Here is a 24280-nt window from a genome sequence, read left to right on the forward strand (position 1 = left end):
AGTGCAACAGACGAAGAATTTCTCACAGATTATCAGTAGTTATTGCCTCACACTATTCATTTATTTTTACATATTTGTCCACACTCCTCTCCCACCAATTCTACAACAGCTATGCACACACCTTAGTCACCAAACAAGCAAAGGCAAACATACCTGTGGTGTAGAGATTTCTACACAAGGATCTTGAGTCACTCCCTGACTAGGCTAACAACTTATTTTCAGTGAAGCAAGGTCAATCTTATTTCAAGTATAAAACATACCAGCTTGTTGCCCTGAGAAATTAATAAATCATATTAATATTGGCAACCATTTCAAGATTTATTTCCATTTAAACTCAAATTGATATTATTGTAAACACCTTACTTGGATACGTTATTATTTGAAAGTTTTGTCAAGTGTACAATAGTAATAATGGTGTTTTCATTTCCAATCCTTCTTACTGTGAGATGATACACAGAGAAAAATGGGTAAAACCAGAATTATATTTCTAAAATGAATACTATTGACTTCAATTACATGTAATGTCCCCAGTGACAGGAAGAGATACATAGTGACTTTAGTAGATGGAATCAAATTTTGATAATTACAACTAAGCACTATAAAGTTGGAATGTACATATTTGAAGGATATTTAACAGAATTGCGAACATAATTTAACAACATGTATGTTTATTTAACAAAAAAGGCAATCTTAGCTTTTAGTACATTAGAATAAAATGAAACAGGTGATTTGAATAATACAATTAAAAGTTTTTTTATTTCTAGCAGTTGCAAAGAATGCAAGCAACATTGTAGGTATTTTCCAGGTCTTTTATTCACTGCACAAAAATCTCAACCAGAACCAAAGTCAGATGTTCAAAAGAAAAAAATATCAGACTGTCATATTATAAGGTCATGTCGGCAATCAAGAGATGGTTGATTCGCAATCAACAGGTTTTCTTCTTAGTCTTGATATTTCAGACAGCAACAAGTCAAGATTCATACAGCAAGGAGAAAAGCCCTCAGCCAGCCAAGTCTATGCCAACCAACAAACACCAAATTACACTAATCCCATTTACCTGCACTTGGTCCACAGCCTATCATGCCCCAGAATTTTAAGTATTCATCCAGGTGCTTCTTAAATATTGAGATTATCTGCCTCCACCACTCTCTCAGGCAGCATGCTCTATATTCCAAACCTTTCTGGGTGAAAAAAGTCATAATCATCTGGCATTTTACCTGTGGCAGCAAAGTATTAAATATATCTGTCAGGGCCAAATCAATCTCCTCTTTTGTACCCCACAATAACAGCCTGGGATACATCTTGTCAGGCCCTGTCGATTTAGGAACCTTTACGTCTTCCAAAACATCTACATACCTTCTCCTTATTAATCTTAATTATTTCTAAAAGCTCAACATCCCAACTTCTATCTCTGGCTACAATATCTTTCTCGTCCATGAATACTGATGTGAAGTATTAAATTGAGTTCACCAACGTCCAGGGGCTGCACATACTGGTTGGATCCAGTCTCTAATAGATCCCAGCACTTCCTCTGCTCCTAAAATGCTTTGACACTTTTCTTGATCCCATGTGCCAAGGATATTTCTTGTCTCTTCTTTGCCCCCTCCTAATTTCATTTACTAAGCAATCTCCTTTACTTTTGGACCGCCTTCCCTGTTTTTAAATGAACTGTATCTGACATATGCTTCCACTTTTACAAAACAAATCAAACTCTCAAAAATCCCTTAACATCCAGGGTCTCTGGTCCTAATGTCCTTGCCCTTCACATTCAGAGGAACACACTGTCCCCGAGTTCTCACTGTACTACATTTTAAACATTCCCATTTTCTGAACATAGAGTTACCTGCAAGTGGCTGCTCCCAGTCCATGTTTTTCAGATCTTGTCTAACATACTGAAATAAGCCTTCCCCCAATTTAAACACAACTTCTGCTCTACCTTAATTCCTTCTATAATGATTTTGAAAAATTGAATTATGGTCACTATCACCAAAATGTTTGCCCACTGAAACTTCAATCACTTGACTGGCTTCATTCTCTAGGATTAAGTCTAGCACTGTCCCATCTCTAGTAGGTCCATCTCCAAAAAGCTCTCTGGGATGCACTTTAAAAATTCCATCCTGCCTAACCCTTTCACACGAAGGTGATCCCAGTTAATGTTAGGAAAGCTGAAACGCCCTATAACTGTTCCTCTCACACATTTCTGTGATTTATCTACATATCTGCCCCTCTTTCTTTCTCTGTTGGGAGGCCTGTAGTGTAATTCCAGCAAGATAATTTTATTTCTAAGTCTACACAGATAGCCTCATTTGAAGACCCTTCTATGACATCCAACCTCATTACTGCAGTGAGGGTTTCCTTTGTCATTAAAGAAACACCCCCACCTCTCTTACCGTCCATCTCCCCCATCCCTCTTGAAATCTCTATATCTGGAATGTTGAGCTGCCAGTCCTGTCCTTTTTTCAATCATTTCTCAGTGATTGCAACAATATCATATTTCCACATACTAATCAATGCTCTAACTTCATCTGCCTTAGCAATCAAGCTTTCTGCATTAAAATAGATACAATTTAACTTTCTGGACTTCCTATGTATTATCCCATCTACATCTTCTCCACCTACTGGACTATTCTAGTATTCCTTCTATATCTGATTGGACCTTGCTCCTGACTGTATATCTGGTCTGTGCCTCATCCCCCTGCCAAATCAGTTTAAAACCTCCCCACGAGCACAAGCAAATCTCTCAGCAAGGAAATTCCAGTTCAGGTGCAACTTGACCTGCGTGTACAGGTCCCACCTCTCCCAGAATGTGTTCCAATGATCCAAAAAACCAAAGCCGTTCTCCTACACCATCCCTTTAGTCTCACGTTTATCTGATCATCTTCATTCTACATTACTTAGGAGCGGATGGCACGAAAAGCATTTCAGAGATTATAACTTTAGTAATCTTGCTCATTAATTTATAAATCCCTGCTTCAGATTTCAATTCTTTCTTTACCAATATGTACCACAACCTCTGACTGTTCACCCTCCTGCTTCAGATTGCTGTGCAGCACTCTCACCTCAATATTATTATGGAAAGGACATTAAGACTTTTTTTAAGGTTTCCTTATTGAAAGGACATCAGCAAACTAGTTTGGATTTTTTTGGCAATAGTTTCATGGTCAAACTGTTACTAGGTTTTCATTTTCAGGTATTTCAAAATAAGTTCAAATTCTAGAATTTCTAAGGGATGGCATATCAGTTTGTCTTGCTAGCCCAGTAACCCCACAGAATATCAACTATGATAATTTCGTTGGACGTAAAAGTGCTTGTGATACATGGTTAGCTAAACCAATTTCAATGTTTTATGTTTTGACATCAGGGTTCATGTATTAACAAGTCAGTGGTTTTGGAACACAGTCTTAATCATTGTAAACTTTATGGCACTAAAAATAAGGGTGACATTTGAGTGAAGAAGCAACAGTATAGTCGCCCCTTGCATAAAATCCAGAATAGTATTTGCAATGATCTATTTTCACACGTGGACTCAGTTTAAAAATCTACGTACCTCATTTCTAAAGTTTAAATCTTCCTCTATTGATTGTTTGAAGGTTTGCCATATTGTTGTATTTCCATATTAACATTTCCATTTATTAGCAACAAGTATTTTCTACTAATCTGTCTACATTCTCTGCAAGTTTATCCTTTCAATTTGTGAAACAAAACTAATTTGATACAATCAGAAAACTCCAAAATAATTTCTCAACTACCTAAGTGTCCTGGACCAAGAGACAAGAGCTAACCTTTAAAGGAGGCTGAGCAGGATATTTGGAGCAGTTTAGTGGCAGTTTCTGTTTTCCCCTTTTGCTCCTTCACAAAAGACCTGTCAAGTTTACACTAAAAACTGGATATAAAGAGTAGTCAGCAGGACTGGCAGAATATAATGCATAGTTCTTCTTGAATTACATCATTTGATATCAGGACTATGATGGAAAAAAATTGGAGCATGTAGACAATATTTACTTATTAAAAGTATACTAGTACTAAAATTGTTTGTACAGAGTGTTCTTGAAAAGGTTGCAAACAGGTGGTACAGTTGATGGATTTGCAAACATAACACCAAAGACAGAAAACATTGCGTGTAAAGTCACGTGTGTTGAGGACATTGGGACAAAGACAATGAAACTAATGCAGAAAAGTACAATTCCAAATTGAGGAGTCATTTACATTAGAGTTTTAGGAACTTGCCCTGCAGAAGCTTTATTCTTCTTCAGCTTCCTGGACCAAGAGACAAGAGTTAACCTTTACAGAAGGCTGAGCAGGATATTTGGAGCAGTTTAGTGGCAGTTTCTGATCACACCTGACACCTTGCATTTGTAGCCTCCTAACACTGCCCTTTTGCAAGGTGAATTTACACACTGTTGAGAACACTACAGTAGTTAAAATTTAACAGAACTATATAGTACAGTGCCTTCCAACAGAGCTTTTAGGGCATTGTTGAAATTACAATGGAAATAGGATAAAATAAAATAAAGTTTCATGTGAGCTACCCATGTGATCTAAATGTATAAACTTGTTTTCACGTGGGGAATAGTACCTAGCAACCATCAATAGCCAGTTTATTTGGATGGGTATCTTAAACAATTTTAAATGGGCAGGAAAACTGACTGAAAAGTATATTGCGTTGTTATCAGACTTAATTTTCGCCAGCACTCATACCTCAGACCTCAACGGCATTGTCTTATAGAAATCTGCACGACTTACAGAAACTGGGTACTTTCTCAAGATGGGATTGGCAAAATATATTTTGTGAAAATAACAAGTACTTCTTATTAGAGACTGGGAGACATTAGTCCTGACTATGAATCTTTTGTCATATACTATAGTACCAATGACCAGTTTAGTGATCAACAGACTTGCAAACATCATCTTCAGTAGTAAAGACAAATGCCAAGGATACTGAAATTCTGAAGCAAATAGAACACTGCAAAAAATTCAGCAGATCTGGCAGCATCCGTGCAGAGGGTAACACAGTTAACGTTGAATCTGGTAATGACCCTTCTTCAGAACTCTTCTCCTTCAACAGTCCCTCAGATGACTTGTTTCCATGGTAGTTTAATGCATTCTGAGATGGTTTGGAAGTCCAATTCACATTCTACAGATTCTGCTTCATTTTGGTTGGTGACAGACTGCATACTGCCATGAGTGGGCAAGATAGTTGTCCTCTTCATGGATTTTTGAGGACAGCCCTACAACAATTCACCTGTTTATTTTCTCATGCAATTGAGTTCTGAGTAGCTGCTTTGGGAGTCTGGGAACAGGTACACAAAATTACATGTTCTGCCCAACAGAGATAGTTTTGTGTGATTACTACCTCAATGTTGGGAATTTCAGCTGGGAGAGACTGCTGCTGTTGAAACAGCCTTTCTTTTGGTAGATCTTGCAAAAGGACCACTAGTGGTACTTCTCCAGCACATCAATGTACCTGCTATACATCATCCAAATGTTTTAAATGGGAAATGTATTCAGATGTGGTTCAAATATTTTAAAATAAAATCTAAACTTCAGTGTATTGTAATGTTCTGCAAAGTATCTGTTTAGTCGTATATCTCGGAAAGCCAGAGGAAAAAGTCAATTGAAGAGCAATTATTGGGCATGCTTTACATTTTGCGATTCGATGTTTATTTTACAATAAAAACAAACTGTATAAATAATGCTAGATTTTCAGGTCCAAAAATTTTGCAAATATTAGAAGCTTTGGATCAATGTAAATTTTTTAAGCAGAAATAAGTTACCTGCATACTGTAAAAAAAAAATTCTTTTAGACACAACTGGCATTCTTTAATCAGGATTCATCAACTTCTGGAGCTTATATATTGCATTGGATGCAGCCGCTTGCAATGTGTCCAAGGGAACCTGTATGAACACTGAGAACTTGAGTAATTTTATGAACGAATGAGTTGCTCCATTTAAGCATACCTAAATTTGTAGGAGTTGAATTAACAAATGATTTTTAGGCAGCAGAGTTGTAAAATGAAGACAAGAAACAAAATTAGTAAATGTGATAAATGTCTAAATCAAACATCCATGATTAAGTGTGCTAATAGAATTTTGGAATCAGTACAAATTTGGTTTCCCTCATACCAGATTCCCAAAGTACAGTCTTTGCATCAATGACTGAAACAATTTTCCCAGTACTCTTACTGGGTTCCTGAGTTAATAGTCCAATGATAATACCACTAGGTCATCACTTCTCCCTTGCTGAGTTGAAATATACACAGTGTGCGTTCATGTTCTCTGTGATAAGGCAACAATCTACAATCCTAAATTGGTTGCCAGCACAATTCTTTGCATAAATTATCCAGCAAATATTCAATTGTGGAACTGTGCTTAATATTGGACACTGTTTTGAGTTTTACAAGTATGAGTTGATTGGGTACAGTTAGTACATTGCTAATTGTGAACAGCTGAAGGTATATGATGCTTGATACAATCCATCAGGTCTTTGGGATGGACAGCCTACAAACCCAGCAACACAGCAGCACAAATTCTTATGCCATTTTACTCATTATTGCTGGAAGCTACTATTGATAGCTCACTCAAGATCTGATTCTTTGTAGACAAAATAAAACATGAACACACACAGCACCTGTTTCAATCAGCAAGACGGAGGTGACAGCCTTGTGGTATTATCATTGCCCTATTGAACCAGAGACCCAGGTAATGTTCTGAGGACCCGGTTTCAAATCCCACCAAACAAAATATAGTCTAATCATGATCATGAAAACTTTGTTGGTTTTTAGAAAAACACAATTGTCTTATAAAGGAAGGAAAATGCTGCCTTTACCTGGATTGGCCTACGTGACGCCACACTGCTACGGATCGACAATAAATGCTGGCGAGCCAGCAAACCCCACATCCAATGAACGAGTCAAGTCAAAACTCAGTTATCATTAGTCACATGGAGTCCAGGGTGTGCTAGCTAGATGGATTAAAAAAAACTGGCTACGCAACAGGAGACAAAGAGTAGTAGTGGATGGGGATTTCTCAAATTGGAGACCTGTGACCAGTGGTGTTCCACAGGGAACTGTGCTGGGACCACTGTTGTTTGTGATATAAGTAAATAGTTTGGAGGAAGGTATAGCTGGTCTGATTAGCAAGTTTGCAGATGACACGAAGATTGGTGGAGTAGTAGGTAGTGAAGGGGACTGTCAGAGATTACAGCAGAATATAGATAGATTGGAGAGTCGGGCAGATAAAGTTCAAGCTAGGGCAAATGTGAAGTGATGCATTTTGGAAGATCTAATTCAAGAGCAAACTATACAGTAAATGGAAAAGTCCTGGGGAAAACTGATGTACAGAGAGATCTGGGTGTTCAGGTCCATTGTTCCCTGAAGGTGGCAACGCAGGTCAATAGAGTTGTCAATTTCCTTCATCGGACAGGGTATTGAGTACAAGAATTGGCAGGTCATGTTACAATTGTATAAGACTTTGGTTTGGCCACATTTAGAGTATTGTGTACAGTTCTGGTCACCATATTACCAAAAGGATGTGGATGCTTTGGAGAGGGTGCAGAGGAGGTTCATCAGGATGTTGTCTGGTATGGAGGATGCTAGCTATGAAGAGAGGTTGAGTAGATTAGGAATATTTTCATTAGAAAGATGGAGATTGAGGGGGGACCTGATGGAGGTCTACAAAATCATGAGGGGTATAGACAGGATGGATAGCAAAAAGCTTCTCCCCCCCCCCAAAGTGGGGGACTCAATTACTAGGGGTCATGAGTTCAAAGTGTGAGGAGGAAAGTTTATGGGAGATATGCGAGGAAAGTTCTTTATGCAGAGGGTGATGGGTGCCTGGAACACGTTGCCAGCGGAGGTGGTAGGCGCAGACACGATAGTGTCTTTTAAGATGTATCTGGACAGGTACATGGATGGGCAGGGAGCAAAGGGATACAGACCCTTAGAAAATAGATGACAGGTTTAGACAGAGGATCTCGATCGGCGCAGGCTTGAAGGCTGAATGGCCTGTTCCTGTGCTGTAATTTTCTTTGTTCTTTATTAACTGGTGTATTCTCCAGGCAAAGCTTTGACAAAGAGGAATTGCTGAAAAAGTACACAAGTTTTGGACTATGAAATGATTATGTTCATCGCCTTAAAACCTTAGAAAATTATTTTCCAAGTATAATCTCTGAAGATTAAACATGAGGAAGAAAAAAATAGCATATTCTATGATGTACTGCACATTGCATAAGCGTAACTTCATTTATCTGTTAGCATTTGTAAACAAAAACAAATTAAAGTCACCAATCTTTGCCATAAGATTTTTTTATCTCAATCTTATAAGACAGCTTTAAAATAACACACTTTTCAATCCTTTGAAAATGAAATGTATTTTCTCTACAAATGTTTTGTGATCTCTGCCTCTATTAAAATGTGATATTGTGATAAGAAGATTTAGCATTTACCTATGTATAATCACACTGCTATTTTTTTAAATGGACTAGAATATATTTGATGATTCTGCACAACATTTATGGAAATAATTCTTTACCGACTTTTACAGAAGGATCAAACCTCCGATGTTCATCTCTCCCCAAATCTTAATATAACTTAAAAACTGTTTGAAGACAGATCTAGAACTTACATAGACCATTTTTTTGTATTGTTGCAATCGGATTGGGTTTCAATTTAATTATTTTAATGGCTGATCAAATGTCTTAATGTATATATTCATTGCTACAGATCTTGTAATTTATTTAAGGTTATGCACCTAGATAGTTGGCACTGGTTTTACATGACATTAATGCCAGTCAGCTTGTGTGGGGCAAAGAATTTCAGGCATAACTACTTCCCAACAGTACTCTCTCCTATTTGGCCTCTTAGAAATTCCAACAGGGTAGGGCACCAAGTGATTATTCTACCACGTGTTGACACCTGCTCCTCCATTACCTGCAATGCCAATCTTGGCAATGACATTGGTGGAATTCTGGATTTGCCCAGGAAGCTTGGAGATGCTGCCCAGTGTACAGGAGGTAGTACAGATTACAAACAAGGCATACTGGTCAAATAAATGCTTGATGGAGATACTGTTGTGTCACATCCAAGTGCTAATAGATGTAAGAGACTGACTGCTAGTTCCAATGTAGCAGAATGAAGTAACAGCCAGATTATGTTTTTGTACTGATTAGCAGTTATGGCAAGATCCCAAACGCTCTGTTAATCATCCCCAAGTTGAGCAGCAATGAAAACATGCTGAAATGCTCCTGGCTCTGTACAGTCAGAACCCAAGTAGTTCCTATTGTTCATATGAGCCCTCCTGGAATTTGGGCTACATTTTAGGAACCTTGTCCTAATAGACTTCTGGAGGTGGACAACTTCCAGAATTTCTAATCTCTGTGTCTAGTGGCTAATTTAATTTTTTCATGCATTTACTTAATGGTGCTGCCACTGCCTGAAGTCTTCACTTTGAACACAAAAGCCGGCACCAGCCTGTTTAGTTCACAATCTCGCTTTGAAAATTCTGGATATAGTCCAATTTATTATAGACATCTGTGAGAACTTGCTTTTCAGCCTGACACAGGAGTAAGAAAGCAAAGATTCTATATGCTATAAAATTGTAATAACATTCAATAAGCATATATAACAGTAGTTCTAAATGAGCCACAAGCTTGCATATGTGGCAACATTGTGCAATAATAAAAATTATAGATTTACATCCATATTGAATTAATCATAAATACAGTGATTTCAAATAGATGATAAGTGTACCTCAGATAAGAGTTAAAAAGATAATGCATATTCAGGCGCTTTCATCAAGTAGATCTGGTTGATTTTCTGCCAACAAATCAAGAACAGCAGCCACAGGGTTAACTTAGGTATCTACAATAACAAGACACTTGAGGGTCCAGGAGGGAATACCAAGAGGAGAAAACTAAAACATCCTCAAAGAAACAAAACATAGTTTTGTAAATTCCATGCTCAAATGGTGTCGTTATTCCACCATATTAAGTTTATACTTGCATCTCAGATGCACCTAGCCCAATGTGAACACTTTCTGGTTTCCAAATGGGGGCAGTGGAGATTGAAGAGAGTTTAACTGTGAAGTTTTCAAGACCCAATCAGATCACCTGAAAATACTCTAATCCCTTACTGTGCCAGAGCATTTAACGGCAAAACAAAGCCATACAATTTGGTTTTTCACTGGTTCAGCAGCTGTGCAATTCGGTTTCAGATCAGCCCATGACCATGAAAATTATCTGAAACACCCTTAGAACATACATTAAAAGATTAGAAAAACAGCACTTCAAACTTTCTTGTAGTCAAGTGTGGAACTGCTGTGTTGATCATTTATAATTTATCTTACATTCAGGAATAATGAATTCTCTATCTCCCAAATGGTTGGCTGTATCCTTGGGAGTTACATTAATCACCCAAATGAGTGAGAAGTAATTTTCCTACATAGCATGAGCTAATGCAATATTCATCTTTGGAGAGTACAGGAAGGCCACAACTGTGAATTCAGTGCAGGAAGCAGCAGATAATCAGCCAACACGCTCTGACTAATGTGGGAAAGTATACAGTCATTCAGTACCAGGTTTTACTTCCTCAGGATTATCCTCAAAAGGCCTGAAACAACAAAACAAAGAAGAAAAATAAAAAAAGAAGAAAATAGCTATCAACAGGTCGACCGCACTAACCAATATTTTTCAGGTATTATTTTGAACACAGTATATTTTAAATTCCCGTGGAAAGATAATTCTTTCAACAAACAAAAACAATATTGTTTATGTACTTCAATTTCTTTTATAGAACACAGTGTGCAAGAGTGGGATCAGCGTGTTACAGGAACTCTGTATGCAAAGTTACCAATGGCAAGTAACTCACCTCCTTACTACACAAAGCCTGTCCAACCATCTACAAGGCTCAAATCAGGGTTGTGATGGAATACTCCCCACTTGCCTGGATAAGTGCAGCCCGAACAACACACAAGCAGCTTGACAGCATTCAGGACAAAACAGCTCACTTAACTGGCGGCACATCCACAAACATCCACTTCCTCTACCACTGATGCTCCGTGGCAGCAATACGTAGTATCTACAAGACGCACTGAAGAAATTCACCGAAGTTCCTTAGACAACACGTTCCAAACCCATGACCACTTTCATCGAGAAGGACAAGTGCAGCAAATACTTGGGAACTCCTCCACTTGCAAGTTCCTCTCCAAGCCACTCACCAGCCTGACTTGGAAATTTATTGTGGTTCGTTCACTGTCACTGGGTCAAAATTCCTCAGGTTTAACCTACAGAACATGGATTGCAGTGATTCAAGAATGCAGGTCAACACCACCTTCTCAAGGGCAACTGGGAACAGTCAAGAGATGCTGACCGGGCAGTGATGCTCATATCCCACAAGTGAATAAAAAAAATCTAAAAACTGCAACTGTCATAGGATCAAATCAGTTACAAGGGAATCACAAAAATGAATGGCCTCTAGAAATGTTCTATTTGATGTAAGGAGTGGTTTTTGAAGTGTTCCAAAATGCATATAATATTGATTTTAATACCCATCAGGTTAACTCAATTTTACATCTTGACCAGATGATTGTTCAGATAGGAAACTGTAAAATTAAAATATCACTGTGTGACAAAATAACTAAACACTACGATTAAACGGCTAATATCAGGAACTCCTGACAAAGCAAACTTCTATTCATAAATAACTGACTCTGTTGAATGCCAAGACCTTTGCTTGAAACGAGGCTCAGTCAACTCACACAAAAACAATATATATCAAATTTGGCAATCTTACTCAATGGCTGTTGTTGAAAACAAATTTGGGGCAGGCTTAGGGGGTGAGAAATGAAGGATGGCATGCCTGATTATATAAAGAGCAAAAACAGGAGAGAAGGTGTAAGAGTCATCAGAAGTAATAGCTGCCAAAATCTCCACACACATGCTAATGAAAAGACATTGCAAAAGATCAAGAGAGAAATAGAACATAGAACATTACAGCACAGTACAGGCCCTTCGGCCCTCGATGTTGTGCCGACCTGTCATACCGATCTGAAGTCCATCTAACCTACACTATTCCATATACGTCCATATGCTTATCCAATGGCGACTTAAATGTACCTAAAGTTGGCAAATCTACTACCGTTGCAGGCAAAGCATTCCATTCCTTTACTACTCTGAGTAAAGAAACTACCTCTGACATCTGTCCTATATCTTTCACCCCTCAATTTAAAGCTATGCCCGCTCGTGCTCGCCGTCACCATCCTAGGAAAAAGACTCTCCCTTTCCACCCTATCTAACCCACTGATTATTTTATATGTTTCAATTAAGTCACCTCTCAACCTTCTTCTGTCTAATGAAAACAGCCTCAAGTCCCTCAGCCTTTCCTTGTAAGACCTTCCCTCCATACCAGGCAACATCCTAGTAAATCTCCTTTGCACCGTTTCCAACGCTTCCACATCCTTCTTATAATGCGGTGACCAGAACTGTACACAATACTCCAAGTGCGGTGGCACCAGAGTTTTGTACAGCTTCACCATAACCTCTTGGTTCCGGAACTCGATCCCTCTATTAATAAAAGCTAAAACACTGTATGCCTTCTTAACAGCCCTGTCAACCTGGGTGGCAACTTTCAAGGATCTGTGTACATGGACACCGAGATCTCTCTGCTCATCTACACTACTACCTTCCCTTCACAAAACCGTGCTGACTATCCCTAATCAATTTATTCTTTTCTAGATGATTATAAATCCTATCCCTTATAACCTTTTCCAATACTTTACCAACAACTGAGGTAAGGCTCACTGGTCTATAATTACCAGGGTTGTCTCTACTTCCCTTCTTGAACAGGGGAACCACATTTGCTATCCTCCAGTCATCTGGCACTATTCCTGTAGACAATGACGAGTTAAAGATCAATGCCAAAGGCTCAGCAATCTCCTCCCTGGCTTCTCAGAGGATCCTAGGATAAATCCCATCCGGCACAGGGGACTTATCTATCTTCACCCTCTGTAGGATTTCTAATACCTCTTCCTTGTGAGCCTCAATCCCACCTAGTCTGGTAGCCTGTATCTCTGTATTCTCGACAACATTGTTGTTTTCTAGAGTGAATACTGTTGAAAAATATTCATTTAGCGCTTCCCCTATCTCATCTGACTCCACAAACAACTTACTACTACTATCCTTGATTGGGCCTAATCTTACTTTCGTCATTCTTTTATTCCTTAAATACCTATAGAAAGCCTTAGGGTTTACCCTGATCCTATCCTCCAACAACTTCTCATGTCTCCTCCTGGCTCTTCTGAGCTCTCTCTTTAGGTCTTTCCTGGCTACCTCGTAGCCCTCAAGTGCCCTAACTGAGCCTTCACATCTCATCCTAACATAAACCTTCTTCTTCCTCTTGACCAGAGATTCCACCTCCTTCGTAAACCATGGCTCCCGCGCTCTACAGCTTCCTCCCTGCCTGACAGGTACATACTTATCTAGGACACACAGGAGCTTTTCCTCGAATAAGCTCCACATTTCTAATGTGCCCATCCCCTGCAGTTTCCTTCCCCATCCTATGCTCCCTAAATCTTGCCTAATCTCATTGTAATTGCCTTTCCCCCAGCCATAACTCTTGCCCAGTGGTATACATCTATCCCTTTCCATCACTGAAATAAACATAACAGAATTGTGATCGCTATCACCAAAGTGCTCACCTACTTCCAAATCTAACACCTGGCCAGGCTCATTACCCAGTACCAAATCTAATGTGGCTTCGCCCTTGTTGGACTAGCTACATACTGTGTCAGGAAGCCCTCCTGCACACACTGGACAAAAACTGACCCATCTATAGTACTCAAACTATAGCGTTCCCAGTCAAATGCTCTGGTTGTGAATAGATAGCAGAAAAGAGACAAAATTACAGAGTCTACATGTTAAAATCTGAGGTCCAATAATGGAAGAAGGTTCATTTATAGCCAGTGTAGAGAGAACTTGGGACATCAATAAAAATGTTTGGAGACATTTCAAGAAGAGGAATTGAATGAAGCGACTGCATGAAAAGCAGAGTATTAGTGGGAACACTTCCAGAAAACAAGAATTTAATCAAGAATACAGTCAACCATGAGCCAATATCTGATTACCAAAGAGTCCAGCAAAAATGTGTCTAGATTAGAAATATACAGCAGCAGATTCAACATCAGCACAGGAGAGAAATAGAGTAAAACACAAGGGCCAGGACAAGCCAAGTCCAGGAATCTAGACAATGGTTAAAAAGGTGATGAGGATAGATGAAACTGGTGTTGTGCGGCAGCTTAGGTAAGGAATGAGATGGAGGCAGCAGAGAAGCCAGTTCTGTGCAGTCTCGCAAAGCAACAAAGGAAACAGTAAGGGAAGTTTACACTGAGTCTGAAAGTGCTTCAGTAACAAATAGTAAATATATGCACATCTGCTTTAATAAACCCTACATATAAAAATCACTAGGACATATATTATTCTTTATGAACAAATTTTTACTACATATAGATTCATGTGGGTTCAATGTGTAGAAGTGGAGGAGGCAGCAAAAAGACAGTAACACAAGTATTTGTATATTGATACTTGGAAATCAACAGTGATCCCACAGTGCTAGGAAGTAACACCTGAAGAAATATAAGGCACAATGTACACATGGATGTGGCAATTTTAAGAACATAAATGTTCAATATTATAGAGATCAATTATAAGCATCATTCCCTGTCTATTTTTATTCATTACTATTATTCAAATAAATTTTTCAAATTATTTGTGTTTTTTTAATTTGGTTAAAATAAAAGCTAATAAATTTCTTGTTTTGGCCAAATTCAGGAATTATGATCAGATGATGGAGACTGGCAGTAAACTGAACATCTCTATTTAACTTAAGTGTAAATTCAGGACAATTCCTTCTTTTTTATTATTAAAAAATTCTTATTCTAGAGCTGTAAATGTCAAACTAGATGTTTCTTTCACAGGACATAAAAGTTTTCTGTAAAACCCTAATATTTGGCAAATACCAGGGTTGACAACATGACATGAGTTAATGCTAAATATATTTGGAGAACAGGTTTATAGTATTTAGGAACAGACTTGTTACAGACTCACAGAATTGTTCTGATGCAACAAGACATCATTTGACCCATCATGTCTGCACTAACTCTAACATGCATTATGAAATAATGTCATTTGCCTGTATTTTCCCTCATACTGATGCACATTGTTTCTATTTAAATAATCGTATGATGTTCTCGAATGCTTTAATTTAATCCACCGCCACTATACTTCCAGGCAATGCATTCTACCCTCAAACCATTTGTCAATAAGTTTATTCCCTCAAATCACACTTGCAAATCACTTCACGTCAGTGTCCTAACATTCTCGATCCTTTTATAAGTAGAAACAGTTTCTCTCTATTTACTCAATCCAAGTCGCAGAATTTGGAAAATTTCTGTGAGATCTGTTAGCTTGTAAGAACAGTCCTCACTTCTCTTCATAACTGAAGTTTCTTATTCATGGATTTGCAAACAGGATTAGGAAGAATCTGAAGATATTTTATAAATACATTAGAGGGAAAAGGTTAACCAAGGAAAGATTAGGCCCAATAGGGTCCATGAGGCAACCTGTGTGTGAAGCTGTAGGATATTGGAAGGGTGTTAAATTAATGCTTCTCTGCAGTCTTCAGTCTGGGAAAGGAGAATGTAAGTATGGAGTTCAGGAAAAGGGGCAGTGAGGAACTTGAACGTAGTTTGACATAGGAAATGGGGAGGTACTGTGGGCTACGTCAGGCTTAAAAACAAACAAATCCCCTGGTCCGGATGAATTGCAACTCTCAGGGTGCTGTGGGAGGCGGGCAGGAAATTACAAGGGCTCTAAAAGAAATTTTTAATTCTTCTCTAGCCACATGGGAAGGGCCAGAGAACTGGAGGGCAGCTAATGTGCTTCCACATTTTAAAAAAGGGATGACAGAGATAAACCAAGAAATTACAAACTGGTGATTCTCACATCAGTGGTAGGAAAATTATTGGATAAAATTCTGAAGGAGCAAATTAATACCCACTTGAAAAAGCATTGGTTACTTGGGGATTGTCAGCAAGGCTTTGTCAGAGGGAGGTCATGCCTAACAAATTAGTTACAATTTTTTGAAAACGTGATCATGTGTGTGAACGAGGGAGATCGATTGTTGTGGTATGTGTGTTAATTAGCAAAGCTTTTGACGAGGTCCCACAAGGGAGACTGATTGAGAAGGTTAAAGCACGTAGAATTGAGGGAAACATGGTGAGATGAATCAGAAACTGGCCTAGTCATAGGGCACAAAGGGTAGTGGTAGAAGGCTGTTTGTATGACTGGAGACCAGAGTCCAGCAGCATACCACAAGGATCAATAAATGATATAGATGAAAATGTAGGGGAATGTAAAGCAAATTTGCACACAGCACCAAGATTGGTAGATGGTTCAAAGTGAAGATGATGGTTGTAGGTTACAGGAAGATATAGATGGGTTGATCAGATGGGCAGACCAATGAGAGATAGCATTTAACCCAATAAGTGTGAGGTGATACACTTTGGAAGAAGAAACAAGATGAGGGAATAATTAACAAATGGCAGGACACTGGATTAGCTTATAGAAACAGAGGAATCTTAGGGCAATTATTCACAGATTCCTTAAATCAGCAGAGCACCCGAATAGGATAATTATGGTAGCATATGGGACACTTGCTTTCATCAGTCATGGCATAGAGGATAAGGGCAAGGAGGTAAAGTTGGAGTTGTGTAGAGCATTGGTTAAAGAACAAAGAAACCTACAGCACAGGAACAGGCCCTTTGGCCCTCCAAGCCTGCGCCGATCAAGATCCTCTGTCTAACCTGTCATCTATTTTCTAACGGTCTGTGTCCATTTGCTCCCTGCCCATCCGTACCTGTCCAAATATATCTTAAAAGACGCTTACATGTCTGCGTCTACCACCTCTGCTGGCAATGCGTTCCAGGCATCCACCACCCTCTGTGTAAAGAACTTTCCTCACATATCTCCCTTAAACTTTCCTCCTCTCACTTTGAACTCATGACCCCTAGTAATTGAGTCCCCCACTCTGGGAAAAAGCTTTTTGCTATCCATCCTGTCTATACCCCTCATGATTTTGTAGACCTCCATCAGGTCCCCTCTCAATCTCCGTCTTTCTAATGAAAATAATCCTAATCTACTCAACCTCTCTTCATAGCTAGCACCCTCCACACCAGGCAACGTCCTGGTGAACCGCCTGTGCATCTTCTTCAAAGCATTCACATCCTTTTGGTAATGTGGCGACCAGAACTGCGCACAGTACTCCAAATGTGGCCGAACCAAAGTCCTATACAACTGCAACATGACCTGCCAACTCTTGTACTCAATACCCTGCCCAATGAAGGAAAGCATGCCATATGCCTTCTTGACCACCCTACTGACCTGCGTTCCACCTTCAGGGAACAATGGACCTGAACACCCAGATCTCTCTGTTCATCAATTTTCCCTAGGACTTTTCCATTTACTATATTGTTCGCCCTTGAATTTGATCTTCCAAAATGCATCACCTCACATTTGTCCGGATTGAATTCCATCTGCCATTTATCTGCCCAACTCTCCAGTCTATCTATATTCTGCTGTAATCTCTGACAGTCCCCTTTACTATCAGCTACTCCACCAATCTTAGTGTCATCAGCAAACTTGCTGATCAGACCACCTACACCTTCCTCCAGATCATTTACATATATCACAAACAACAGTGGTCCCAGCACAGATCCCTGTGGAACACCACTGGTCACAGGTCTCCAATTTGAGAAACTCCCTTCTACTACTACCATCTGTCTCCTGTTGCCCAGCCAGTTTTTTATCCATCTAGCTAGCACACCCTGGACCCCATGTGACTTCACTTTCTCCATCAGCCTGCCATGGGGAACCTTATCAAATGCCTTACTGGAGTCCATGTATATGACATCTACAGCCTTTCCCTCGTCAATCGACTTTGTCACGTCCTCAAAGAGTTCTATTAAGTTGGTAAGACATGACCTTCCCTGCACAAAGCCATGTTGCCTATCACTGATAAGCCCTTTTTCTTCCAAATGGGAATAGATCCTATCCCTCAGTATCTTTTCCAGTAGCTTCCCTACCACTGACGTCAGGCTCACCGGTCGATAATTACCTGGATTATCCTTGCTGCCCTTCTTAAACAAGGGGACAACATTAGCAAGTCTCCAGTCCTCTGGGACCTCACCTGTGTCTAAGGATGCTGCAAAGATATCTGTTAAGGCCCCAGCTATTTCCTCTCTCGCTTCCCTCAGAAACCTGGGATAGATCCCATCCGGACCTGGGGACTTGTCCACCTTAATGTCTTTTAGGATACCTAACACTTCCTCCTTCCTTATGTCAACTTGACCTAGAGTAAGCAAACATCTATCCCTAACCTCAACATCCGTCATGTCCCTCTCCTTGGTGAATACCGATGCCAAGTACTCGTTAAGAATGTCACCCATTTTCTCTGACTCAGTGCATAACTTTCCTTCTTTGTCCTTGAGTGGGCCAATCCTTTCTGTAGTTACCCTCTTGCTCTTTATATATGAATAAAAGGCTTTGGGATTTTCCTTAACCATGTTTGCCAGCAATATCTCATGTCCTCTCTCAGCCCTCTTAATCCCTCGTTTCAGATTCGTTAGGCTACAGCTGGAGTACTGCGTGTAGTTCTGGTCACCTCACTACAGGAAGGATGTGGCAGTACTGGGGGTTACAGAGGAGGTTCAGCAGGATGTTTCTTAGAGTGGAGAAATTGAGCCAAAGGGAGACAGAGGATAGGCTTGGATTATTCTCTTTAAAGCAGGGAAGACTGAACAGGGATGTGATTGAGGTGCATAAGATTATGAGGGGTATGGACAGGGTGAATACAGAGTAGCTGTTCTCTTTGGTTGAGGGGTCAATCACGACAGAGTGTAGTTGTAAAATAAAGGTCAGCTGATTCAGAGGAGACTTGAGGAAAAAACTTTTTCCACTCAGTGAGTGATGGGAATTTAGAATGCAAATATCATAACATTCAAGGATATTGGGCAAGTGCAGGAAATTGAGATTAGTGCAATTTTAGTGGCAAGTATGTCAGTGCAGTCTCAAATGTGTCAAAGGGCCTTTTCTGCAGTGTATGAATCTACAAATTTCCACATATCTTTTCTGCACTCTGTCCATTGCATTTACATTCTTCCAATTGTATGGTGCCTAGAAATGTACACAATACAGTGCACATTCTTCCTACCAAAATAGATTAGCTCACTCCTTTGCTCTGAATTCACCTGCCAACCATTGCCCAGTCCACGAATTTGGTCACATCCTTTTGCAGTTTTATACTGTCCTGTACAGGTTACAGTGCTTCAAATTCTTATAACATCCACGATCTTGGAAGTTGTCTTCAAGAAACCCAGGTTTGGATCATTAATATACATCAGGAAAAACAAGGGTCTGAATAATGACCGCTGGGAATTCCATGGCAAATCTTCCTCAAGATTGAAGAATATACATTGATCATTACGTTGTTTCCTATTACTGAGCATATTTTGTATTCACATTGTTACTATTCCTTTTAATCATGAGTTTTAACTTGTATGGTACTCTATAAAATGCCACAAGGAACTTTGAATAGACTGCAAAGGGATTATGAACTGCTGTGGAAATGAGCAATGCAAGGGCATAGACAAATGACAAGGGTATGGAGAGGGATCAGCATTTTCTAAACACTTAAATGCATTGTAAAGTAGTTATCAATTCTAAGTACTGAAAACCACAGGAAGAGGGGCAAGATACTAAATTAGTATTTTGCATCAGTGTTTATTGCTGAGAAGGATATGGAATCGAGAGAAATTGGGGAAATAAATAGACATCTTGAGAAATGTTCATAATACAGAGGTGGTGACGCTAGACATCTCAAAACGTATTCTGAAGAAGAAACGAAGAGGACTGATGAAGGCACAGCAGTGGACATGATCTATATGGGCTTCAGTAAGGCATTTGACAAGGTTTCCAATTGTAGACTAGTTAGCAAGGTTAGATCACATAGAATGCAGGGAGAGCTAGCCATTTGGATAAGAATGGCTCGAAGGTAGGCGACAGGAGGTGGTGGTGGATGGTTGCTTTTCAGACTGGAGGCCTGTGACCAGTGGTGTGCCACAAGGATCGGTGCTGAGTCCACTGCTTTTTGTCATTTATGTAAATGATATGCATTGAACACAGGAGGTATGGTTATTAGGTTTGCAAATAACACCAAAATTGGTGCTGCAGTGGACAGCAAAAGTTACCTCAGAGCACAAGTGGACCTTGATTAGATGGGCTGATGAGTGGCAGATGGAGTTTAATTTAGATAAATGTGACACGCTCCATTAGGAAAAGGCAATTCAGGGCAGGACTTATACACTTAAGGGTAAGGTCCTGGGGAGTGTTGCGAACCAGGAAATCTTTAAGTGCAGGTTCATAGTTCCTTGAAAGTGGAGTTGCAGGTAAACAGGATAGTGAAGGTGATGTTTGGTACACTTGTCTTTATTGGTCAGTGCACTGAATAAAGGAGTTGGGAGGTCATGTTGCAGCTGTACAGTACAATAGTTCAGCCACTTTTGGAATACTGTCTACAATTCTGGTCTTCCTGCTATAGGAAAGTTGTGGAACTTGGAAAGGGTTCAGAAAAGATTTAAAAGGATATTGTCAGGGCTTGAGGGTTTGAGCTGAGGGAGAGGCTGAATAGACTTTTCCCTGGAACGTCAGAGACTGAAAGATGATCTTATAGCGGTTAATAAAATCAAGAGGGGCATGGATAGGATGAATTGCCAAGGTCTTCTTCCTGGGTTAGGGGAGTCCAAAACTAGAGGGCATAGGTTTAAGGTGAGAGTGGAAAGATTTAAAAGGGACCTGAGGGACAACTTTTTCATGCAGAAGGGTTGCATATATGGAATGAGCTATCAGAGGAAGTGGTGAAAGCTGGTACAATTACAACATTTAAAAGGCATTTGGAAAGGTATACAAATAGGAAGGGTCTAAAGGGTTATGGACCAAATGCTGACAAATGGGACTGGATGAATTTAGGATATCTGGTTGGCATGGACGAGTTGGATCGAAGGGTGTGTTTCCACACTGTACAGCTCTATGAGTTCAAGTTCAATGTTTACAGTGCTTTCTAACACAGATGCTGCCAGACCTGCAAAGTTTCTCCAGTAATTTTTGTATTTGTTTCAGATCTCTACCATCTGCAGTTTTTTTTAATCAATTCAAAGTAATATGCTTCAATAAGCATTTCTATACTGTCTAAGTCCAAGCAGTGCAGAAAAATAGTCACAGACTAGTTTAGTGAAAATTCTTGCAAAAACTTACCGATGTATTTGCAAAGGCCAAGGAGTCTGTGAAGGAGTTGGTAATGCAGTCGAAGGACTCATTAACATAGCACTGTATATGTTCGAGGCAACTACAAGTATGCATAATAGGATGGGTCCAATTATCGCACCTTCTAGTCCAAGGTAGTAAGCTCCTCCAGCCACTGCTAAGCCAGTGAGATACGGGTGACCACCCCTGTGAAAAGAAATAATTGCCTTAGGATATTTATATTGTACCTTAAACATGCTAATTACAGCATTAGTGTCATTGAGAATTGGGGCAGTGCTTTTACAATATCATGGACTTTTTTTTGACAAGGCAAACAGCATCCATTCAAAACAATGTACGTGCATTATACTGACTTCACGAAAGTTTGCAGTACAGAAATAAGCCATACTGTCCAACTACCTATATTGGCATTTATTCTCCAGACAACCTTAAGGTTTTCTTTAAGCTCCTCCTCCTCAGTCCACATCTCAATATTACTCACCCATCCAATTCTTCTTCTTCCTCCAGTTTCTAAGCTTTATTTCCTAGCAATAATTGAAGGAGAAATCATCAGCTGGGTCTTCATTTCTCCTGTCTGTATTTGGCTATCTTTCACTCTCGAACTATATTTTCTGGTGTAGGAGGCAGGGTTTCCATTATGTGGATAATTGGAGCACTTTCTGGGGAAGGTGGGACCTGTACAGTAAAGATGGGTTGCACCTGAACCAGAAGAGAACAAATATCCTGGGTGGGACGTTTGCAAGAGCTGTATGGGATGGTTTAAACTAGTTTGGCAGGTGTTGGGGGACCGGCATTACAATTCAGAGGATGAGGTATTCACCATTCTGACAGACACAATAGGGAGTGAGGTGATTTATAAAGAAATGCTGTCGATGGAGCATAACTGTGAACACTGAGACGGTTTGAGGTGTGTATACTTGCTAGATTGAAGTATCGGAAATAAAGCAGATGAACTTAGAGCATGGGTCGGTACTTGGAACTACGATATTGTGGCCATTACAGAAACTTGGGTAACTCAGGGAGAGGAATGGTTGTTGGAAGTTCCAGGATTTAGATGCTTTAAAAGAAATAGGGAGGGTGGTTAAAGAGGTGGGGGAGCGGCATTGTTAGTCAGTGCAACAACAGCAGCTACTGAAAGGCAGTTCGAGAATGATATGTCTACAGAGTCAGTTCGGGTTGAGGTCAGGAACAAGAAAGGAGCAGTCACTCTGTTGGGCGGGGGGGTTTTACAGACCCCCTAATAGTGGCAGAGAAGTAGAGGAGCGGAATGGGAGGCAGATACTACAAAGGTACAGAAGTCACAGGGTTGTAGTCATGGGTGACTTCAACTTTCCAAATATTGATTGGAAACATTTTAGTTGTAACAGTTTAGATGGAGTGGATTTTATCCAGTGTGTTCAGGAAGGGTTCCTGACACAGTATGTAGATAGACCAACAAAAGGAGAGGCCACTTTGGATTTGGTGCTTGGCAACAAACCAGGCCAAGTGTTAGGCCTGTTGGTAGGACAGCATTTTGGCGGTAGTGATCATAACTCTGCTAATTTCACGATAGTCATGGATAAGGATAGGTACATACAGCAGGGTAAAGTTTACAATTGGGGGAAGGATAATTACAATTCAGTTAGGCAAGACCTAGGTAACATAAATTGGGAACAGATGTTGTCAGGGAAGAGCACCACAGAAATGTGAAGATTGTTTAAGGAATGTGCTCGATATGTTGTCCGTAGCAGGCAGAGAAGATGCGGTTGAGTGAGGGAGCCATGGTTCTCGATAGAGGTCGAATGACTGGTTAAGAGGAAGAAGCAGGGACGGAAAAGCTCTAGAGGGATACATGTTAGCCAGAAAGGAGCTGAAGAAAGGGCTTAAGAGAGCTATGAGGGGGCAGGAGAAAACCTTGGTGGATAGGATCAAGGAAAACTGTAACGCTTTTTACACGTATGTGCAGAACAAGGGAATGACCAGAGAAGGGGGAGGGCCAATGAAGGATTGTAAAGGGAATTTGTGCACAGAGTCTAAAGAGATAGGAGAGGTCCTTAATGAATACTTTTCTTCAGTATTCACAACTGAGAGACAACTTAATTGTAGAGGAGGGCGTTGTGAAACAGGCAGGTAGGCTAAAGGAGGTGGATGTTAGTAAAGAAGATGTGCTCGGAATTCTGAGGAAGTTGAAGATGATAAGTCCCCCGGGCCTGACGGGATTTATCCAAGGATTCTGTGGCAAGTGAGGGAAGAGAACGCAGGACCTTTGGCGACGATCTTTTAGTCCTCACTGTTCATGGGTATAGTGCTGGAAGATTGGAAAGAGGCAAACGTCATTCCCTTGTTCAAAAAAGGAAACAGGGACAACTCTGGAAATTACAGGGCAGTTAGTCTTACGTCAGTGGTGGGGTAATTATTGGAAAGGGCTCTGAGAGACAGGATTTATGATCACTTGGAAAGGAACAGTTTGATTCATGATAGTCAGCATGGATTTGAGGGGGGTAGATCATGCCTCACAAATCTTACTGAATTCTTTGAAGAGATGACCAAACACGTGAATGAAGGTGGAGCAGTGGATGTGGTATATATGGATTTAAGTAAGGTGTTTGATAAGGTTCCCCATGGTAGGCTCATGCAGAAAGTAAGGACGCACGGGATAGGAGGAAATGTGGCAGACTGGATTCAGAATTGGCTGACCCTTAGAAGGCAAAGGGTGGTAGTGGACAGAAAATATTCAACATGGTGTCAGTTACGAGTGGTGTACCACAAGGATCTGTTCTGGGTCCTCTTCTATTTGTGATTTTTGTAAATGATTTGGATGAAGGAGTGGAAGGGTGGATTAGCAAGCTCACGGACAATACGAAGGTGGGTCACATTGTGGAAAGTGCGGAGGGCTGTTATAGGGTTACAGAGGGACATTGATAGAATGCAGGGTTG

At 40.1% G+C, this 24280-nt stretch overlaps 1 protein-coding gene across 3 annotated transcripts in view; it reads right to left on the reverse strand.

Annotated features, from left to right (window-relative positions):
• Positions 1–379: 379 nt before the first annotated feature.
• tmem245 (transmembrane protein 245) overlaps positions 380–24280 on the reverse strand; it is a 146555-nt gene continuing 122654 nt past the window's right edge. For all 3 annotated transcript variants that reach the window (XM_059655465.1, XM_059655464.1, XM_059655463.1), the window contains 2 exons: positions 21356–21550; positions 380–10604 (listed from right to left, as the gene is read on the reverse strand). In XM_059655465.1, the coding sequence (XP_059511448.1) occupies positions 10559–10604; positions 21356–21550 (241 nt within the window). In that variant the 3' untranslated portion in view covers positions 380–10558. The remainder of the gene's footprint in view (positions 10605–21355; positions 21551–24280) is intronic.

The sequence above is a fragment of the Stegostoma tigrinum genome, chromosome 2 (assembly GCF_030684315.1).
Source record: "Stegostoma tigrinum isolate sSteTig4 chromosome 2, sSteTig4.hap1, whole genome shotgun sequence".
NCBI lineage: Eukaryota > Metazoa > Chordata > Chondrichthyes > Orectolobiformes > Stegostomatidae > Stegostoma > Stegostoma tigrinum.